Source organism: Thunnus albacares, chromosome 4, assembly GCF_914725855.1.
Source record: "Thunnus albacares chromosome 4, fThuAlb1.1, whole genome shotgun sequence".
NCBI lineage: Eukaryota > Metazoa > Chordata > Actinopteri > Scombriformes > Scombridae > Thunnus > Thunnus albacares.
The window spans coordinates 24,435,843-24,454,238 of NC_058109.1; the positions used below are offsets into that span (position 1 = coordinate 24,435,843).

Here is an 18,396-nt window from a genome sequence, read left to right on the forward strand (position 1 = left end):
ACAGCCAATCACTAACTGGGATGTCACTGTACTGTCATGAGGCAATGTGGGGCAGTTTTGTTGAAACCATTACTCATGTATAATTGTTGAGCAGGTGAGATATTAAAGGGGAGGTTTAGGAAGGTTGTATACATTTAACTGTAAATGTCTGACTGAAATACAGACTATGGGAAATGATTTTCCTAATTACTTTTGTTCAAAGCCATCAAATACACAATGGATAAGATCCCATCAATAGATAAGATCCTATCAATAAGGTCCTAGGTAGATGACCAATAAAAGAGGAGACAGTTTGAGAAAATAAATATCTTTATTAAGTTCAGCCTCTCTTTGAGCTCTGAAATGAAAGCTTCGAAACATATGTTCACTGATGGGTATGGTCCAAAATCTGTGACATGGTTTTACATAGCTTTTGGAAAACACTAAAAACACAAAAAATACAAAGTGCATTTAGTTGCATATATATGTCAGACTTGGTCTATTATTTTTTTTGCCCACAAAGCCCATTAAGTGGGCAAAAAAGTCACTTAATCCTTGTGCCTCACTAGGGACCTAAAAGGCCCTTTAACGTTTTTTTTTGTTGAATATTTTGGCTGTGATTATGATGTAGCCATGATTTTTGGCAAAAGTGTGTATTTTTTTATCCAATTTTGGAAATCTAACCACATATCCTATATTAAGTCTATAATATGCTGTGTAGAAACAATACTAACTTTCATCATGTTAGGGCCCTTTTAGGTCCCATTGAAACCCATTAAAACCACATTTTTTGATCCCATGGTTGCTACTACGTGAATTCATGCATTCTGTTTTATAAGACTTTTAAACTGAAGCCATGGCTTCAAAATTTTAGTTTTTACTATTTTCCAGCTGATTGAGACATTTTTTCTTTTTTAATCCATTGTGCAAAATGCATACTATTTTCCTGGTTCCAACAGGGGCATTAATCCTCTATTATGAATACTGCAGCCAAGTATATTACAGCTTCAATGAGTTGTATGTGTGGGTAGGGATATCTAAATGTGATGTATGTGTGTGTGTGTGTGTGTGTGTGTGTGTGTCTTTTTTGATTCCATGGACACAATATTGCATAAGCATGCATTCTATTTGCCCAGAAGAACAAATACATACCATTAGAATTTCTCTCCACTAGGGGCTATGCCAGGGGCATTTCATGCATTATCAAGTTTTGCAGGATATCGTAGCAAATTTATTCATCTGAAAATGGTTTGTTTGTATTGATATGGATGTGCAAGGGTGGTGTATGTGTGTGTGTGTTTGTGTGTGTGTGAATGTGTGTGTGCGTGCATGCATACGTGTGTGTGTGTGAGTGTGTGTGTGTGTGTGTGTGTGTGTAGCTAAAAATAGGTCATTTATATGGTCTGCAGGTCACATTACACCTCTCTCCTTCTCTCTCTTGCAGACACACACATACACATACCTTCACCCTCCTGCCCAGACTTGTACACACATGCACACACATGCACATGCACGTGCAGGCCTTCTGACTGAATAAAATGTAAGATATTATACCTGATACAGATGCCAACATGAGTTACAGTACAGTATATGCTATTGAGCTTTGAAGGTGTGTGTGTGTGTGTGTGTGTGTGTGTGTGTGTGTGTGTGTGTGTGTGTATGTGTGTGTGTGTGTGGTGTGGTGTGGTGTGGTGTGGTGTGGTATGTGTGTGTGGGTGTGTGGGTGTGTGTCTGTGCATGTGTGCTTGGAGTGACAGAACAAGTGCATATCTGTCACTCTGTCTGTGTGTGTGTGTGTGTGTGAAACAAGAGGGCAATTGATTTCCATGGCATTTTTTTCATTTGTTCTTATGTATGTGTCTTTTCAACACTGATTCATATGTTTTTGAAATACAGAGATAAAAGTACGTTCAAAGCCCCCCAATTACATAGATGCCCATACACACCCATACATGCGCTCCTTCCAGACATAGAAACCTGCAGCACCGCAAAGGCTCAGCGGGGCAAAAACCAAACAAGGCACCCTAAACCATCACTTTGTTTATGTAGCTACAGTCGTAGGTAAACTTATAGATACAGCCATAAATTGAGCTATGCATTTATCTGTGACACACACACACAAACACATATGCACAAACACAGACACAGACCCACTCACTCACTCACAAATTCACTCACTCACTCACAAACTCACCTCTGTTCTGATTTTTTATATGTTAAATGTTGAATTTTGTTATTATGTCTATTAGAAAGTAAAAACAGATCAGATTACCTATACCTATACCTTAATCTTATACTGCACAAAACATAATAATGCATAAATTTCAATGTTGTTGCTAATCATTGACATATCCCAGCCTGTGATAATCAAATTCCCACTTGCCTTTAATATATTGAAAATCTTTCAATTTTTGTGTTTTTTCTTTTATAAAAATTAGGGATATCATCACAAAATCTGGCATTGAAAGGGTAAAATTCTGAAAATGAATGAATATTTGGTAGTTATGATCAAGACTGAAGTTAGTTTAAAAATTAATGGAAAAAAATAATGGAAAAATAATATAATAATATTATATAATATTTTTATGGCAGTCTTTGATGGGGACCTTTAAGTTCCCTAATATCCTCTATTGATACTATTTTAAAGCAAGGCCCAAGGGTTAATATGTATTTTACCTATGTGTGCTTTAATTAGTTCACACTCATGGGATGTACACATGTACACTTTCTTTATATCAAATATATTTATTTTCCTACCTACAGTATTGCATATTTATATAAAAGATAACAACAACAAAAATATCCATTTAGGCCTTTGGTTCCATTAGGATCCGTTCAACTCTTCACTCGCTATAAAGAGTCTCATCAGCTGTTCTGGATGACCCAGTTGATCCATCCGAGGTAGTTTCTAACCTTGGTGTAGACGCCAGGGTAGTAAGCATAGGCACAGCCGATGCCCCAAGATACAATGCCCTCAAATTTACCGTCACAGAGAAGAGGCCCTCCTGAGTCACCCTGGAAATGGAAAAGTCAAGCGTTAAAAGTCTTTTTGTTCAGGAAGTGTGACAAGTTAATGTAAAACAAGTGTTTGACAGATGAAAAATCAGCATTTTATGTGTTGCACAACTGATTGTGATTGAAAATATGGGCTTGTTTTCCTGCTGTAGTTACAAAGGTAACTAAACGTTTAAGGCTGCACTAATCAATATTTTTGTATTAACAGTAGATCAAATAAAGCCCACAACTCTCTCATCAGGTTTGTTTCCAGTGATAGAAGGCAGCAGATGGACAAAAGTAGCGAGAGCCTTCGAGAATAAGTGCCGCAACATTCAGTTCCATGTTCCACCTGATGTAACACATAAGTGCAAGCAAATGACAATTTATATTTTTGGAGAGAGATATATGAGGAAAGTAAGAGTAAGAAAGTAAGTAAGTTATCTCGGAAGATGTAGGTCTTCAATTAATTTTTGAAGACAAAGAGAGATTCTACTGACCAAATTAAGTTTAGTAACTTATTCCACCACTGAGGGACCACACACAAGAAGAGATTGAAATGTCCTGCCTCACAGTGTATAACTAGCCATTGTTCATTTTTAGATTGTAATTAACGATAAGGTGCATAACACTGAAAGATGGCATTCATTTAGGTGAGTATCATCAGTGACTTGGCCTGAATGCGAGCAGTGACACAGAGCCAGTGGAATGTAATGAAAAGTGGAGTGACATGAGCTTTTTGTGGGCTGGCACTGATTTATATGGGTAGGGTTGTTGGGCAGGAGGAACAGGTAGAGGTGGGTATCATCAGCATAGTGGTAAAAAGTTAAGAGAATCCATTGGATAATCGTTCCATGGAGTGCCAAGATGCAGGAAAAAAATTCCAAGAAGGCAGCTTTAACAATTTCAGAAAAATGCATTTTTTCCTACTTAGTTCAAGACTTATATTGCATTTTGATGTGTGATTACTTTACCTGGCAGTATTTGATTATCAGTTGCTGTGACAGTCAAAAGTAATCACATACTTTCTCTGTTAGATGGCTTCGTTCCTCACCTGACAGGAGTCTTTCCCCCCCAGGTAAGAGCCAGCACAGATCATGTTCTCCGTGATCCTGAAGTAGTAGTAGTACCAGCAGCTGGGGAAGATGTCCACATCCACAGACCTCAGCACAGATGACAGTCTGTAGCTGTTGACCCAAGTCACACCCCAGCCACTGACTGTGCACCGGGTACGGCCAGTCAAGGGGGGCGAATCGGGGGCTGGCAAAGGGGCTGGCTCGACCCTGGCATTGATGGTAGCTGGCCGGTCCAACTGAGCCACAGAGAACATGTCCTTCAGTCAGTCAGTATAAAAAGCTAGTACTGAAGGTGGCATTTTATTTAGTTGCATTACAAAAGAGTTTCTTTGCTGTTAGTAAAGAAGGTAACTGTGTCACTGATTTTAAACATAAAGGTCAGATTACTCATGGGTCAGTTGTGTACTTTCCTCTGTTGCGCTGGAGCGGCTTTTCCAAGTCGGTCAAAATAACTCTGATGACATCATCAGGTTTATTTCAGCTATGACTGAATTAAAAATGTGCAAGTAGAGTCTGAAAGACATGGGCATTTACCAGGCAGAGAGGGGCCAACAAAAATATTCTATCGGTTGCATTATGAGAAATGTAGGATTGAGTTTTTTTGGAATTTGACCCATATTATGGAGTAAAAGTCAAGATATCTTGGCCTCCACTGCACTGACCATGTTGTCCCTTTTTAGCCCCCAACTTGGAAGTGGAACATGGAAGTGCAATACTGTTGTATCATATCATTGAAGCATGTAAATATTGGTGCAGCTACATATTAAACAGTTTATATAGTTTATGATTTATTTAACATGACATTTTTCAATAGTCTGCCTCAGAATTGTGACTCATCAACATCTGGAATAGGTGACCTGATCAGTGCCTCACATTGATTTCATCTCACACCCATACTTCCAGGATCTGTATCTAACCAATATTTGCATCAAAGCACAGCACAATGTCATATACCACAGTCATCCCTTACCTTAAGTAGCATGATGTCGTTATCAAACGTCCAGTGTTGGTATTTGTAATGCTTGACGACTAAGGAGACATTGAACAGCTGCTCAAAGCCATCTTCACTGCTGATGCTGTGCTCACTCAGGACCACTTGGATCAGGTGATTCCTACAAGAGCAAAGTAAGAAAGTCAGGATTTTTAAGGTGCTTGTCTGTGGACAATAAAAACAATCCAACACCACAAAAAAGTTTGAGCAGATCATTTGAATGTTTGTCCTTGAAACTTAGACAGCTTTGAGATCACACGCTGTGAGCCCAAATCAAATGTAAGGTGCAGCATGTGTTTCCAAAAGTAAATCTGACAGCTCAGTGTTAATGCCACAAGTGTAAAACTGCAGTAACTCACGGTCTCCAGCAGTGGGCAGCAGACACCACCCACTGCGGGTGAATGAGGGTGCCTCCACAGAAGTGGTAGTCCATATAGAGGAGGGAGGCTTGATACTTGATGGAGTAGGGGTACACTACTGCACCCCCGATGATTCTGTTCCCTTTCACACCTAAGAGTTAGACGTGGAGAGACATGAAGAGACTTCTGCTAAAATATTATGTTGTATTCATGAGTGAAACATTTCTCTATTATAAACATAATAAATAATAAAATAATCTCACAGCTTTTAGTTTTTACTTGGGTAGAGTTACATTAAGTCAGTCGTATGTCTGTGGGTTTGAAACAGTATGTAAATATATTGTCAGTAGTAGATGCCACTGTTCCTCACCTGTTTGGTTTACAACAAGCAGCAGGAGCAGTGAGAGGTGACAAGATGCAGCCAAGTTCATCTTAGTTGCTACCAAACAAAAAATAATTAAATAAAAGACAGATGTGGTCAGTATCACGGGCTATAAACTGGTAAACATGAAGAAAAGATTTTAATAGTGCTGGCTTGTCTCACATTTTTCATTCGATTGATTGCACGCTTGATAGTTAATAGGGTAACTATCACTTTGTTTGGAATGTTCAAATTTTGTTTGTTTGAAATGTGAAAATTCAAAAGTATCTTGCATCTCAGATCATTTTTATAGCATAAAGAGTTTCTTCACTCCTGCACTGCGTTTTTTTCTTTCTGTGCAGACATCCTGAAGAATCTAGAAATATGTTCCAGAAAACTCTCTAATCTCATGCAGTGTTAGAAAAGTGTGCTGAGACTTGAACTTCTACAATGAAGATCATCTTTATTCAGTGGTTTACAATTTATAATCACAGTACTTAGAAATTAGATACAAACACGGTGGCATTTTCACTAATGGCATTGCTTCTTCGCAGTCAATTTGAAATAAAAAAAAGTGGGGTTTTTTTCAGGTTTTTAGTGATTCATCTTACCTTTAAAAAATCCTGCATTAAAATAATAACTTTTCCATTTGGTGCTCTGTATCCTCCACCTGGCAGCCATTAATCTACAGTCCCCACAGCTGATTAACAATAACACATGATCAAACTGATATCCATGTGATGCAAATTTCCCTCACCTTATTAAGAGTCAAGTGAGAAAACAATCCAGGTCCAGCATCCAAACACTGGCACACACACTCTCACACGCTCCTCTCATACCGGGACATACAGTACAGCTTGAGAACTCTCAGGCCTCTTTTATACTGTAACCATGCCTGTCACTCTCATTGTTCCCTGCCATTGTCGGCCATATATCCAAGTGTCACGTAGTGAGTCTCTCACACATAGAAAGCAGAGAGTCTGACCTAATACATGGGAAAAAGAAGGGGAAAAAAACAGTAGCCTTCTCTTTCATTACACTCTCTCTTTCTAAGGCCTTTGTTCTCACAGATTCAGCCCATTGTCTAGTGGTGGAGATAAAGTGAAGCTTTATGGAGATGAAACCCAACAAGCTTTAGAAATGATAGAATATACTCGCCCGACATGTTGTTTGTGTATCCATTGATGTTGCAGGGGGCAGGACAAAAGATACTATGATGTCTGAGTTTGATAAACTGTTTATCAACCTGAGACGCAGCAGAACACAACAGAATTTATTCTTCACAAGGAAAAACTGATTCTCAGAAATCTAGATTTAATTGAACATAGACTAAGAGTGCCTGAGGATGATATTTGGGCAAGTGCATGTCTTTTGTACCTCTGTTTTCCCCTCCAGTTGACTCGGAGTCAACATAAAACAATCATGTTAAAAGTAGAAAGTGCTAAATCAGTGCCTCAGCCTGGCCTGTGTTCATGTTGATAAGTCTGATCCAGCAGGCACACACTGTGTCTCCCGTGTCCTTTCTCTCCTCTCCTATGCTCATCCATCTCCCCGGGTGTCACTCTCATTTAGGTTCCCCGCAGTTTTATTTTGTTTTCCACTGTTAGCTCCCACACACGGAGGTGTTTGGTTTGTAACTCATAGCCTCCATACAGTCTACGCTCCCCAAGGTGTCATTCCAACTGTGAGGGTGAAAGGCGATAGCGTGCTCCTCTCTCCCTCAGGTGCAAAGCTGAGGTGACAAACAGTATGCCTTTGTGTGTGTGTGTGTGTGCGTCCATGTGTGTGAGACAGAGAGAGAGAGCGAGGCAGATACCTTGCACAATACTGCATGTGCAGTATAGACATATCAGTCTGAGAGGAGCACATGTCACTGAAATGTAGTCGGTACAGACACTTGTTTCCCTCATCCAGACTTTTGTGTTGATATAAAAAGATTGAAAGACTGTTTTCAATGACAAAGCAACACTAGATCATTGTACTGTTAATAAAAGAGCAGGACAAGTCAAAATATTAATTTCAGTTAATGTTTTAGCTCAAAAAACTGTAAATGGAAGAAATGAAAAAAATCTGATCCAACTGTGTATGTAAAGGGTCAGTTCATCCAAATTAAAAAAAAACAACAACAATAAAACAAGACACCTGTGCATTTATGTGACAAGTCAAATGAGAAAGACTTCTCCAGCAAATGAAATGCCTGACAAGCCATGGTATTTCATCACACTGGCACTAAAACCAAATAAATTCCAACATTGCAATAAAGCTGTCCTACTCAGTGACAAGCATGCAACATTTCCCACAATGGCTGAATCATCAAAATATCTGATGCTTGACAAATTCATATCATCTCAAGGTCAGTGGTAGAATATAACTAAGTACATTTACTCAAGTATTGTACTTAAGTACAATTATGAGGTACTTGTACTTTACTGAAGAATTTCTATTTTATGCTACTTTGTACTTCTACTCCACCACAATTCAGGGGGAAATATTGTACTTTTTACTCCACTACTTTAATTTCACAGCTGTAGATACTTTTCAGATATTTCATAAAATACATAAAATGACAGCTTTTAAAACACAAAAATATGTTACAGATTAAACCATTAGTTCCCAAACCTTTTGGCTTGTAACCACTGTGTGTAGTTGTTGTTCCTTGTCATGTTACAGATGTTTGAGTTGTTAGCAGTGCCACGAAATAAATTATTGTTCAAGGCCCAAAGACCTAAAACTTTCCAATATTTAACAAAAATACAAAGTTTAGAGAGAAGTCTGAAAAATGAATCCAAATTTGTGCAGCAGAACTTTGTTTTTTCTTCTTTCCTGCACCCAGCTGATATCAGTCACAGTCACAGCGACTGATTTTCTGCAAAACAAGTACTTTTACTTTTAATACTTTAAGTAAATTTAGCTGATAATACATCTGTACTTTTACCTGAGTAGTATCTTAAATGCAGGAATTTTACTTGTAATGGAGTAATTTTACATTTTGGTATTGCTACTTTTACTTAAGTAAAGGATCTGAGTACTTCTTCCACCACTGCTCAAGGTATATATTGTCATATCGTCCAACCCTAGTTCACAGCATCAAAAAAATAAATTTGATGGAATAGTTTGACATTCTTGGACATGCACATTCATTTTCTAGATGAGAGTTAGTTGAAAAGATTGATACGACTCTCATATCAGTGCATTTAGTGTGAAGCTACAGCCAGGAGATGGTTAGCCTAGCTTAGCATGGAGACTGGAAACAGGGAGATACAGCTTGTCTGGTTCTGTTCAAAAGTTAAGCACCAATCTAATCTCGCACTAAAGCTCACTAATAAACACATCATATATTGTGTTTAATTGATACAAAAAGAGAAAATGTTAAAACTTCAAGTTTTGTTCTTTGCATACTGGCCAGGCCAACGTACAGATGTGAGAGTGATATCAATGTTTTCATCTAATTCTGGGCAAGAAAACAAACGTGCATCTTCCAAAATGTCAAACTAGTCCTTTAAAACAATTCAATGACAGTAAAGTTAGTAAGTAAATAAAGTTTTAGATCAAATGTCACATCTTTACGATAAAAGATAAAAGCAAGATATAAAACAGAAATACTAAAATAAAATAGAGGTAAAAATAAATAAAAGGCAAATCTAAACAGGTTGGTCTTCAGCTGCATTTTAAAGGTGTCCATAGAAGTCCAAACACAGAGAATTCCTAAGCAATGACTTCAACTAGTGACATGTCTTTCCTGAAACAATGTCCTCAATGTCAACAGTTTTCCTTGGAACAGCTTTCTAGAAATATTATAAAACTATAAAACTTGTTGACATCCTGTGCTGTGAATTATCCAGAATAACCAAGACAATGTTTATGGAAAGAGAGGCTGCTGTTGACTTTTGTTTTACAAGTTATGTTTCATAGCTAGTAAAAGAAATTCCATTCACCCTCATTGTTTTAGGGTGGTGGCAAAAATACACCAAAACACCAGAACTAAATACCACAAGTGGTGAACTGACTCTTTAAAACTTTCAGCTTGAAAATTTGCTATATTTTCAAAATATTTGCTTTTGCAAGTCATCTTTGTTTTGTCTGTACTTATGAAATGGAAAGGGAATATTATGTTTGAAGTTGATTGTGTGTGAAGTCGGGTTAGTGTTGGTCCAGGAAATACCTGACAGTGGGAGGTCACACAAAGCCGTCTCACCCATTCTACTGGGTGAAGCATCAATTATTCAGCTCGCTCTAAATGTGGGACAAGAGGAGGTCAGGGAGATTCTGCTCCCATGCTGTGGATGATGCTGACTTGCCAGAAGGCTGATGATGATGATGATGATAATGATGACAATCAGGCTGATGATAATGAGTTATTGTCATTGCTGACAACGATTCAGTGATGATAGATGATTCATACTCATACAGCTGTGTAGAATACCTGTTTTGTCTTGACTCAGATGTGCATTTCCCCACAGACACAAGGCAAAGTCATGCACGAACAACACACACATACACACACACACACAGCACACAGTAGGCCATTGAAATATTTCAGCACGGATAAGCTTGGATGATGACATAGACAGAGCATGCTGATACAGTATAGATGAACCCGTTCGGCACAGTACCCTGTGTTGCCATGGCAACAATGTAAGGCCTTTCGACAAGTCAGGAGGGTCAGGAGGAAGAGTTGTGATAGTGCTGTGGTGGCAGGATGGAGAGGGGTGGGGGGCTGGGCAGTTTTTGAAGGTGAACTTTGTTGCTCTCTTTCTCTCTTTCTTTTTCAATCAATGCTACAGTGTTGAACTGAGGTGCTGCATGTCATGATAAACGATGAAATGAAAAACAAGGTTGTTAGTGACTGACTCCTAGTGTTTCCAGAAAGGAGTGGGTGCCCTGGATGGGAGCAGAGGACACTGGTAGTCTGGCTGTAGAGTGCAGTGGTTGAGCTGCTGGTATGGTGTAGGAGAACAACCTCAAACCTCTAAAGCTATGATGAATCCTCTTGTGTGTTTATGTGGTATACTTCTGGACCTCCTAACAGTCCACAGTGAGTACACCTTTTTCAGTTTTGTGAACAAACTACATGATACTTTCTTCCGTTTAAAATGTTGGATTGTGTTGTGTTTTAATGGTCGTAGCTTTTCATTTAATAAATGTTTAAGAGGGTGCTAGTTTCAGGGTTTCTAGTTTCACCCTTTTATCTTCTGCTTTAAACTTCCCTGTTTCCTAATTTGAAAGGACAAGATTTTATTAAAAGGAATAGTTTGACATTTTGTGAAATACACTCATTTGCTTTCTGGTAGAGAGTTAGATGAATAGATACCACTCTCATATCTGTACAGTAAATAGCACAAATGATTGGCCACAGTAGTAGGTGAAAAAATCTGAAGAACACCCCGAGGTACAGGTAGACATATTTTGTTGCCTTCATACATTGTCAGGCTACCTGTTTCCTCCTTTTTCCAGTCTTTATCAAGCAGCAACCACCACAGCTTTAGGCTAAAGCCAATGCGGAAGTACCTTAAAATGCAATGCCACCAATGGCCACTAGATGCTGGCTCCACAAGATCCCTGGCTCCAACTGACTCCCATTAAAAAAGTGTCAACTTTTCTGGAAATAAGTTTTTTCAATGAGACATTATGGTCAAATAAACTATGGGTCCTCTAATAAATGTGCTGGTTGTCATTTTGGAAATTATTGCTCTGTTAGTAAGATGTGAAGCCATAAGCTGCAACTCTGGGCTTTCAAACCAGCTCCATTGCAAACCACTGGGTGATGTCACACCTCGCTAGGTCCATCTTAATATCGCTCGCTAAGTCTATGATGTTTATGCTAAGCTAAGCAGCTGCCATCTATAGCTCCATACTTACATTCATCTAAATGTAAGAAAGTAAATAAAGGTAAATAGTAAATAAAGGTATTTTCCAAAATGTTGAACTATTCCTTTATATTGCTTTCCTCTACTATACAGAGTTGAGAGATTAGTTTGTGATTACCCACGTTTACAGGAAGGAATAGTAGATATTTCCTGGAAATAGTCTGCTCTTACTGCTCGCTTCATGTCTTCTCCTTTAGATCCTGAAGCCAATGTACAGTAGCTAAGCGGTTGCATAAGACAGATAGGGAGAGTCCCCACTCTAATGTTTCAGAGCCCAGAGTGAGGTGGTGACACTAGAAGGTCAGGTTATATTGGATTACCTTCATTATGCAATGGCCTCCCAGGTGACAGAAAACCACTAATTGTTAGGGCAAGTCAAGTGGCTTGAGGGGGGGATTGGGAGGGCCTCACTCCTTATGTTTCTCTTTTGTTCAGTGAAATCTTTTCATGTTTATAATATAGATTTCTTAAGTGTGAGTGAAATCAGTACTTCTAGATATCCTTTGAGCTGAGTGACTGAGAATGTTCAAAAACATATTTAACAATTGTAAAGTAATCTGCCACAACTCCTCTGTCTTGTAAATTTCTGTCTCTGTACAGGCCATGTACTCATGCAGGGCCGTATAGTAGGTGGCTACACTGCTGCGCCAAACTCCATCAAATACATCGTGTCACTGCAGAGCACCAGGGGCCAACACTTCTGTGGTGGATCATTGGTTCACAGGCACTGGGTGCTGACCGCAGCACACTGTAACATAGGGTAAGAATGTCCTATACTAGTTATTGATAAGCTGTTTATCATTTTTGCTGTTATTGTTGGGTGAAAATAGCCTACCTAAAACCATATTGTCATGATTTCCATGTTGGGAAGGTTACACACTTCTTCATCTGTAAAAGTATCCATCCATCGATGGCAATGTCGGTTGTTCATTCAGTCAGTTGGTTGGTCTGCACTGAAATACCTCAACAACTATTAGATGGATTGCCATGAAGTTTGGTACAGATATTCATGTTCCCCAGACTCCTAGTGACTTGGGTGATCACTTCACTTTTCCTTTAGCACCATTAGGTCAAAATTTATTGTCCAATACTTTCTTTGTATTACCAAACACCTGCAAAACTAATATTCCCATCAACCTCAGCCATATTTATATTATATAGCATAAAACGTTAAACTAAGATGGTGAACATGGTAAACATTATACCTGCTAAATATCAGCATGTTAACATTGTCACTGTGAGCATGTTAGCATGCTGACCATGATGCTGACATTAGCATTTACCTCAAAGCACAGCTGTGCTTATTAGCCACTACTTGGTTAAGTATCATCAAGCAAGAAATCAAGGCTATTTTTACCTTGCCATTTTTATGATCTACACAGGAATGAATCTAAAATGTCACTTGACAGTTTTGTTTGAACTTTGTTTAAAGTAAAGATCAAACAGTTTCTGAAACACTTGCACAGGGAATGACATTCTTACTGGCGTTCTTTCAGTGGACGCTGTAGAAGTCACTGTGTAGAAGCTAACTTGGCATGATTTTATAATGTGAGCAGATGGTCCTAACAGATGCCTAAAAGCAAACATCCATTCTGCCACGGGTATGTAACGTCAAAACGATGCCGCTTGATCATTATGCAAAGTAAACCTATATACAGGCCATTGGGAAGTCTAACAGCACACAGATGCGGTCTAGTCAGCTGACCTTGGTACATCATTGGGATGTGTTTGTGTGTGTGTGTGTGTGTGAAGTGTGATCTTGTCTGGATTCAGGGAACTGGCCGTATTTCTGTTATACTGTCCCAGCCATGCCTGCTCACAGTAAGCCATTGTTCCTTGATAGACAAACACCTCATGGCAGCCACGGTCAACCGGTGTGCTCACATTGTGCTGTGACTTTGAATCCTGCTCATAATTGTAATGCATGTCATTCCACATCACTCTCACCTTTCTGGTGATAAACTATCTGATTCAACAAAAACACTACATCATCTTTCTTGCTTTAGAAGTGATCAGTAATGATCATATCTCAAGGACATGATGTATTTAGTGCTGTATCTATTAATAAATGTGATGTAAAATGGAAATGCCTTGTTTTAGGGCAGAGCACATGATGATAGTGGCGGGGGACTACATCGTAAATACCTTTGAGGGCACTGAGCAGTACGCTAAACCCTACAGGCTGGTCACGCATCCCTTATACAACAGGAGCACCAACAACGCCGACATCATGCTCATTAAGGTACCACAGGAGCACTACAGAGATTCAGCCAAACAATGTTATCAAATTCTTACACAACAGGGATTTATCTAGAGAAAAGCACAGTTAAAAAATATGAAATGTTATATATATATGTATATGTATATATGTATATGTATATACATACATACATACATACATACATACACACACACACACACACACACACACACACACACACACACACACACATATATATATATACTTTCATAGATATCAGTCAAGAGAACATTAAAACAAATATATTTTATTGTTAGTAGAATAAAGTATTTTATTGTAATAAAATGCATTTTCTTCTCATACGCTATATATGGGACAGTATATGGGATAATATATATTTCAATGACAAAAAAAGGTCTATCACATAGCCACACATTTATATCATCATAATCACAGCAACCGTCTGTGGCCAGTAGGCAAAGCAACATTTAACACAACAATAAAATCCATGTCAAGTGTACTTGATGTTCTACAATGATATCTTGTATTACATAAATGTGTTTTTATAAATCAATGAAGGTCTGTATCTTTATTTTGATTCCCACAGCGGAACAAGCTATACACACAACACTGACATATTATCACCTTATAAAGGTGATATGGTAAACAGGTGAACAAACAGTTGCCTATTTGCACATCCAGCAGAAACGGACCAACATTTATTTGAGATTGTGTCTGAGGCAACCTGACAAATGTAAACCCGATATTGAGTCTCCTTTTATGTGTTGGATGATAATTCATCACTATGAGCAACCTATTTCACATTACACATACACATTTGATCCACTGTTACTATAAAAAATATTAATTAGTGCAGCTTTAACAGTTATCAAGAAAATATTGTATATTTGGATAATGTTGACCATTATAATAATACTACATGCCTACTCAGAAACTCTCCTCTGATTTTCTGTCCAGTTACGAGCCCCCATAGTGCTGAACAAATACGTGTCCCTGGCGCCTCTTCCCCGACAGGGGACGGGTGTGGTCGAAGGCAGGGTGTGTCGGGTGTCCGGTTGGGGCTACAACAGTCTGGGTGGAGGCCATGCACCCTTCACCCTGAGGACGGTCACAGTGCCCATTGTCTCGACTGCAAGGTGTAACAGCAGCGAGTCCTTTAATGGAAACATCACAGCAAACATGATCTGTGCTGGCTACAGGACTGGAGGAAAAGATGCATGCAAGGTACAGGAGACGACTTATGTTACACCTTTAATCAATGTCACGCAGCCACTTAAAACTGTTTCAGCTGCAAGGTAAGTGGGTGTTGCATGTTTCCAATCTGCTCCCCTGTGAAAAACAAGATCATTTGATCTTTGAAAAGCCATTAAATCCATTTTGAAACATAAATTCTCCAAGGTAGAGGCCTTGATTCCTAGTGTATATCAAATAGCACAAGGTCATCCTCTTTTCATCAGCTCACATTAGAGTGAAACAATAACACAGTTTGTGGAAGCTTATTATCACAACAGTATGAAGATACAGTTCATTGTGTCAGTGTTGGTTCAGCTACAAACTTTTATTAAGCAGACGTGGCCGTCCACCCTCAGGAATTGTATTAGTTATGATAGTTGCGGAGGAGAAAGAAAAGCAACCTGAAATAGCATCAGGACTGAAAACATGGTGGTAATTTTGAGATACGGTTACAGACGACAGCATGTACTGATTTGGTTATTTGTATCATGAAAGAATTCTTGCCACAGTCTTCAGTGCGAGAAGAACATTACATGAAATTCAATGTGTGATATACCAGTAGGCTATATTTTTGCCTCAGGTAAAGAGCTGAATGACTAATTAAAACATGCTATATTTAAATCTGCAGTAGGCAACTTTGTGTGTTGGCATTTCTAAGTGGCAGCAAGATGTTACCGTTTAAATTTGCGAAGGTTTAAAAGCTATCATCACCCAACAATCAAGGTAAGCAATAAACAGTAAAACTGGCCTTTCCATGACGGCAATGTTAATGGTGAGAAAAGCTTTTCACAGCAGGTTCAGCCATATATGATGATATATGAGACTTTTGTATCTCACGTCTCCATTGGTCACTTCTAATGTGCTGTAAAAATTCCCCTTGGCTCCGAAAAAAAGCAAATGTGAATTTATCGCATGTATCACATGAGTCCATGTAGTTCTATGCATGTGAAACTGCATTTCACATAAATTCACATAATAGAGACACATATAGTTTTCTGAAATTTGATATTTCACAAACTAAGTGTAGTAGGCCTGTTTTTTGTGCTTTTTTGTAAGGCAGTGTCTGTGCCAAGACATTTATTTTGGGCTAACATGATTTTACAACATCTAATTTGGGAATAGGATGTTCTCGCAGCCACAGATTTGACCATCCTATTCTTTATTGTCTACCCAGATTTACAACAAAGAAGTAACCTAACCTTGCTGGGACATCTAAGATAGTGGAGAAGTAAACGCTTCTTAAAACGGTTGTGACCGAGACCCCCTCTGTTCGGACTGTAGCATAATTTAGTCTTTCTTGTGACACCAATCAAGGACATTAAAGCAGCATCAATGCAACACTAATGGTTGTGGCATGGTAACTGATGTGGGATGTGGTCTTGTCCTTGCAGGGAGACTCTGGCGGGCCGCTGGTGTGCGGGGGGCGTGTTTATGGCGTGGTCTCCTGGGGCAACGGCTGCGGTGATGCTAAGTTTCCGGGAGTCTACACGGCTGTGTCCAAATTCCGCCGGTGGATAGACCAAGTCATCTACGGGTCGTACTTACGCTGCACCAAATACTGAAAAAAAGGATGAAACAAAGATAATTAAAATAGCCACTGATGCCTTAAAAGGATCATTCCCCCTGAAATGATTAAAGCTGCCACAGACCAGAGGTAGTTCTGTGTATTCTGTGTATTTTTATCATGTTTTGAATACCAATATAATGATGATTATGTTACATCATTGTTGAAGTTTCCATCTGGCATAAAGTTGTATTTCTTTCATAGATACTGCAAGTTATCTAGTTGTGAACATTGCCAGCTACGGTTGTACTAATTGTGTGCACAGGCACTTTATAAGCCTATTGTCACAGGAGTGGTAGTACTACAGGAATGATTTGTTGTGACCATGACACCATTGTAGACTACATACAGTTATTCCTGTGATATGAAGTTCATAACCTGTGAAAACCTTTTATGGCAATAAATATTCATATATCCAGAGATCATAGCTGTGTCAGACTTTAGTGGTGAATGTCTTTGTAGTTTTTGTTTGTGCTCTTCTTACTAGCTCCAAGTGGTGGAAAAATGTCATGTCACAAACTTCCATGCAACATTTGAATCAGAATCTGACAACAGTTGTGGGGTCATTTGTTTACCCACACAACCCACAGTTACTCAAAACTGGAATAATCCACCCCCACATAGGCCTGATGAAGCAGATTATCTGGGTCTTTGAGTATTAAACGTTTCATAGGGTTCTTTGGTTTGGTAATTTTCAGGTTTTCTCCTATAGCCTGCTTTTTTCACATTTTATAAAATCTCATAAATTTTGCTCTATTCTTTCCTATCTGACTTTTCAACTGACTCACCCACCCACTACCCACTATAGTTATTTGGTAGGAGATTAGCCTATGTTTTATGTAAAAAAAAAAAAAAAAAAAAAAGGTTAAGGTTAAAAAAAGTTGTTCCCTTTTGCCTTACATTGAATAGCAGCAGGTGATCTGATATGAGAGTTGAGCCTCTGATAAAATCACGGCGTCTGTAAGTCCACAGGGAGTGGGCGTGTCATGACTGCACCTCCTCTATGAATAGTTGAGGGCATAATAAGTTAGTTCTGCTGCAGGGTCTGATATCTTGTGTCATCACCTTTCATTTCATTGTCTGTGTAATGATATTTGGTTAACTCTTACATAGCATTCATATTCTGACCACTCATAGTATGGAGTGGGTCATTTTTGACCTGGCACCACAAGTGTATTTTGCATCTATATATATCTAACACATGGGTGATTCAACCTTCATTAACGTTTCAGAGAGCAGAGATAGTGTTTTTTTTAGGTTTGACACTATTCGTTTATAGAGAAAATACATTCACCATCACACTATATTATGATCTCATGTTATCTAAATCAAGGAGAACAAAACAGCCATAATTATTTCTTTGAATTTTATTGAAAGTGAGGGGTGCAACAAAATTTTTGAATGGTATGTTTCATTATAACCATCGATTAACACTGCCTGTAAACCACATGCCCTCCTTTTCTGTCAACCGTACACAATCAACTCTGCACAAACTGGTTTGCAAATTTCAAAGTAACAAAACTGCAAAAAACATGACCTTTAGAGTCCTTTTTTTTCTTGTGCAGAAGTTGCATCTCCCTCTCTTTTGTCCCCTTGTGACAATTGATTGTGGGACTGCAGACTGATCAGGGCAAGATTTGGACTACTTTGCTGCTGCGGCTGCTGTGGTTAGCATGTGGGGAAGGTGGTGTCGCCTTTTCATGAGAGAAGTCACAAGGGTCTTTCCTCCATTTATTCTATGTTGTCCTCCT

At 38.8% G+C, this 18,396-nt stretch overlaps 2 protein-coding genes across 2 annotated transcripts; one reads left to right on the forward strand and one right to left on the reverse strand.

Moving 5' to 3' along the window:
- Positions 1–2,718: 2,718 nt before the first annotated feature.
- Positions 2,719–6,603, reverse strand: LOC122981002 (anionic trypsin-2-like). Its single transcript, XM_044349478.1, has 6 exons — positions 6,518–6,603; positions 5,770–5,838; positions 5,400–5,550; positions 5,020–5,161; positions 4,028–4,285; positions 2,719–2,994 (listed from the first exon to the last, which is right to left on the reverse strand). Exons 2-6 carry the CDS (start codon positions 5,828–5,830, stop codon positions 2,845–2,847), a joined length of 762 nt encoding a protein of 253 aa, XP_044205413.1. The 5' UTR covers positions 5,831–5,838; positions 6,518–6,603; the 3' UTR covers positions 2,719–2,844.
- Positions 6,604–12,236: 5,633 nt separating this feature from the next.
- On the forward strand, positions 12,237–17,032 carry LOC122981314 (trypsin-like). Its single transcript, XM_044349981.1, has 4 exons — positions 12,237–12,387; positions 13,728–13,869; positions 14,806–15,072; positions 16,473–17,032. Exons 1-4 carry the CDS (start codon positions 12,239–12,241, stop codon positions 16,641–16,643), a joined length of 729 nt encoding a protein of 242 aa, XP_044205916.1. The 5' UTR covers positions 12,237–12,238; the 3' UTR covers positions 16,644–17,032.
- The last annotated feature ends 1,364 nt before the right edge of the window (positions 17,033–18,396 follow it).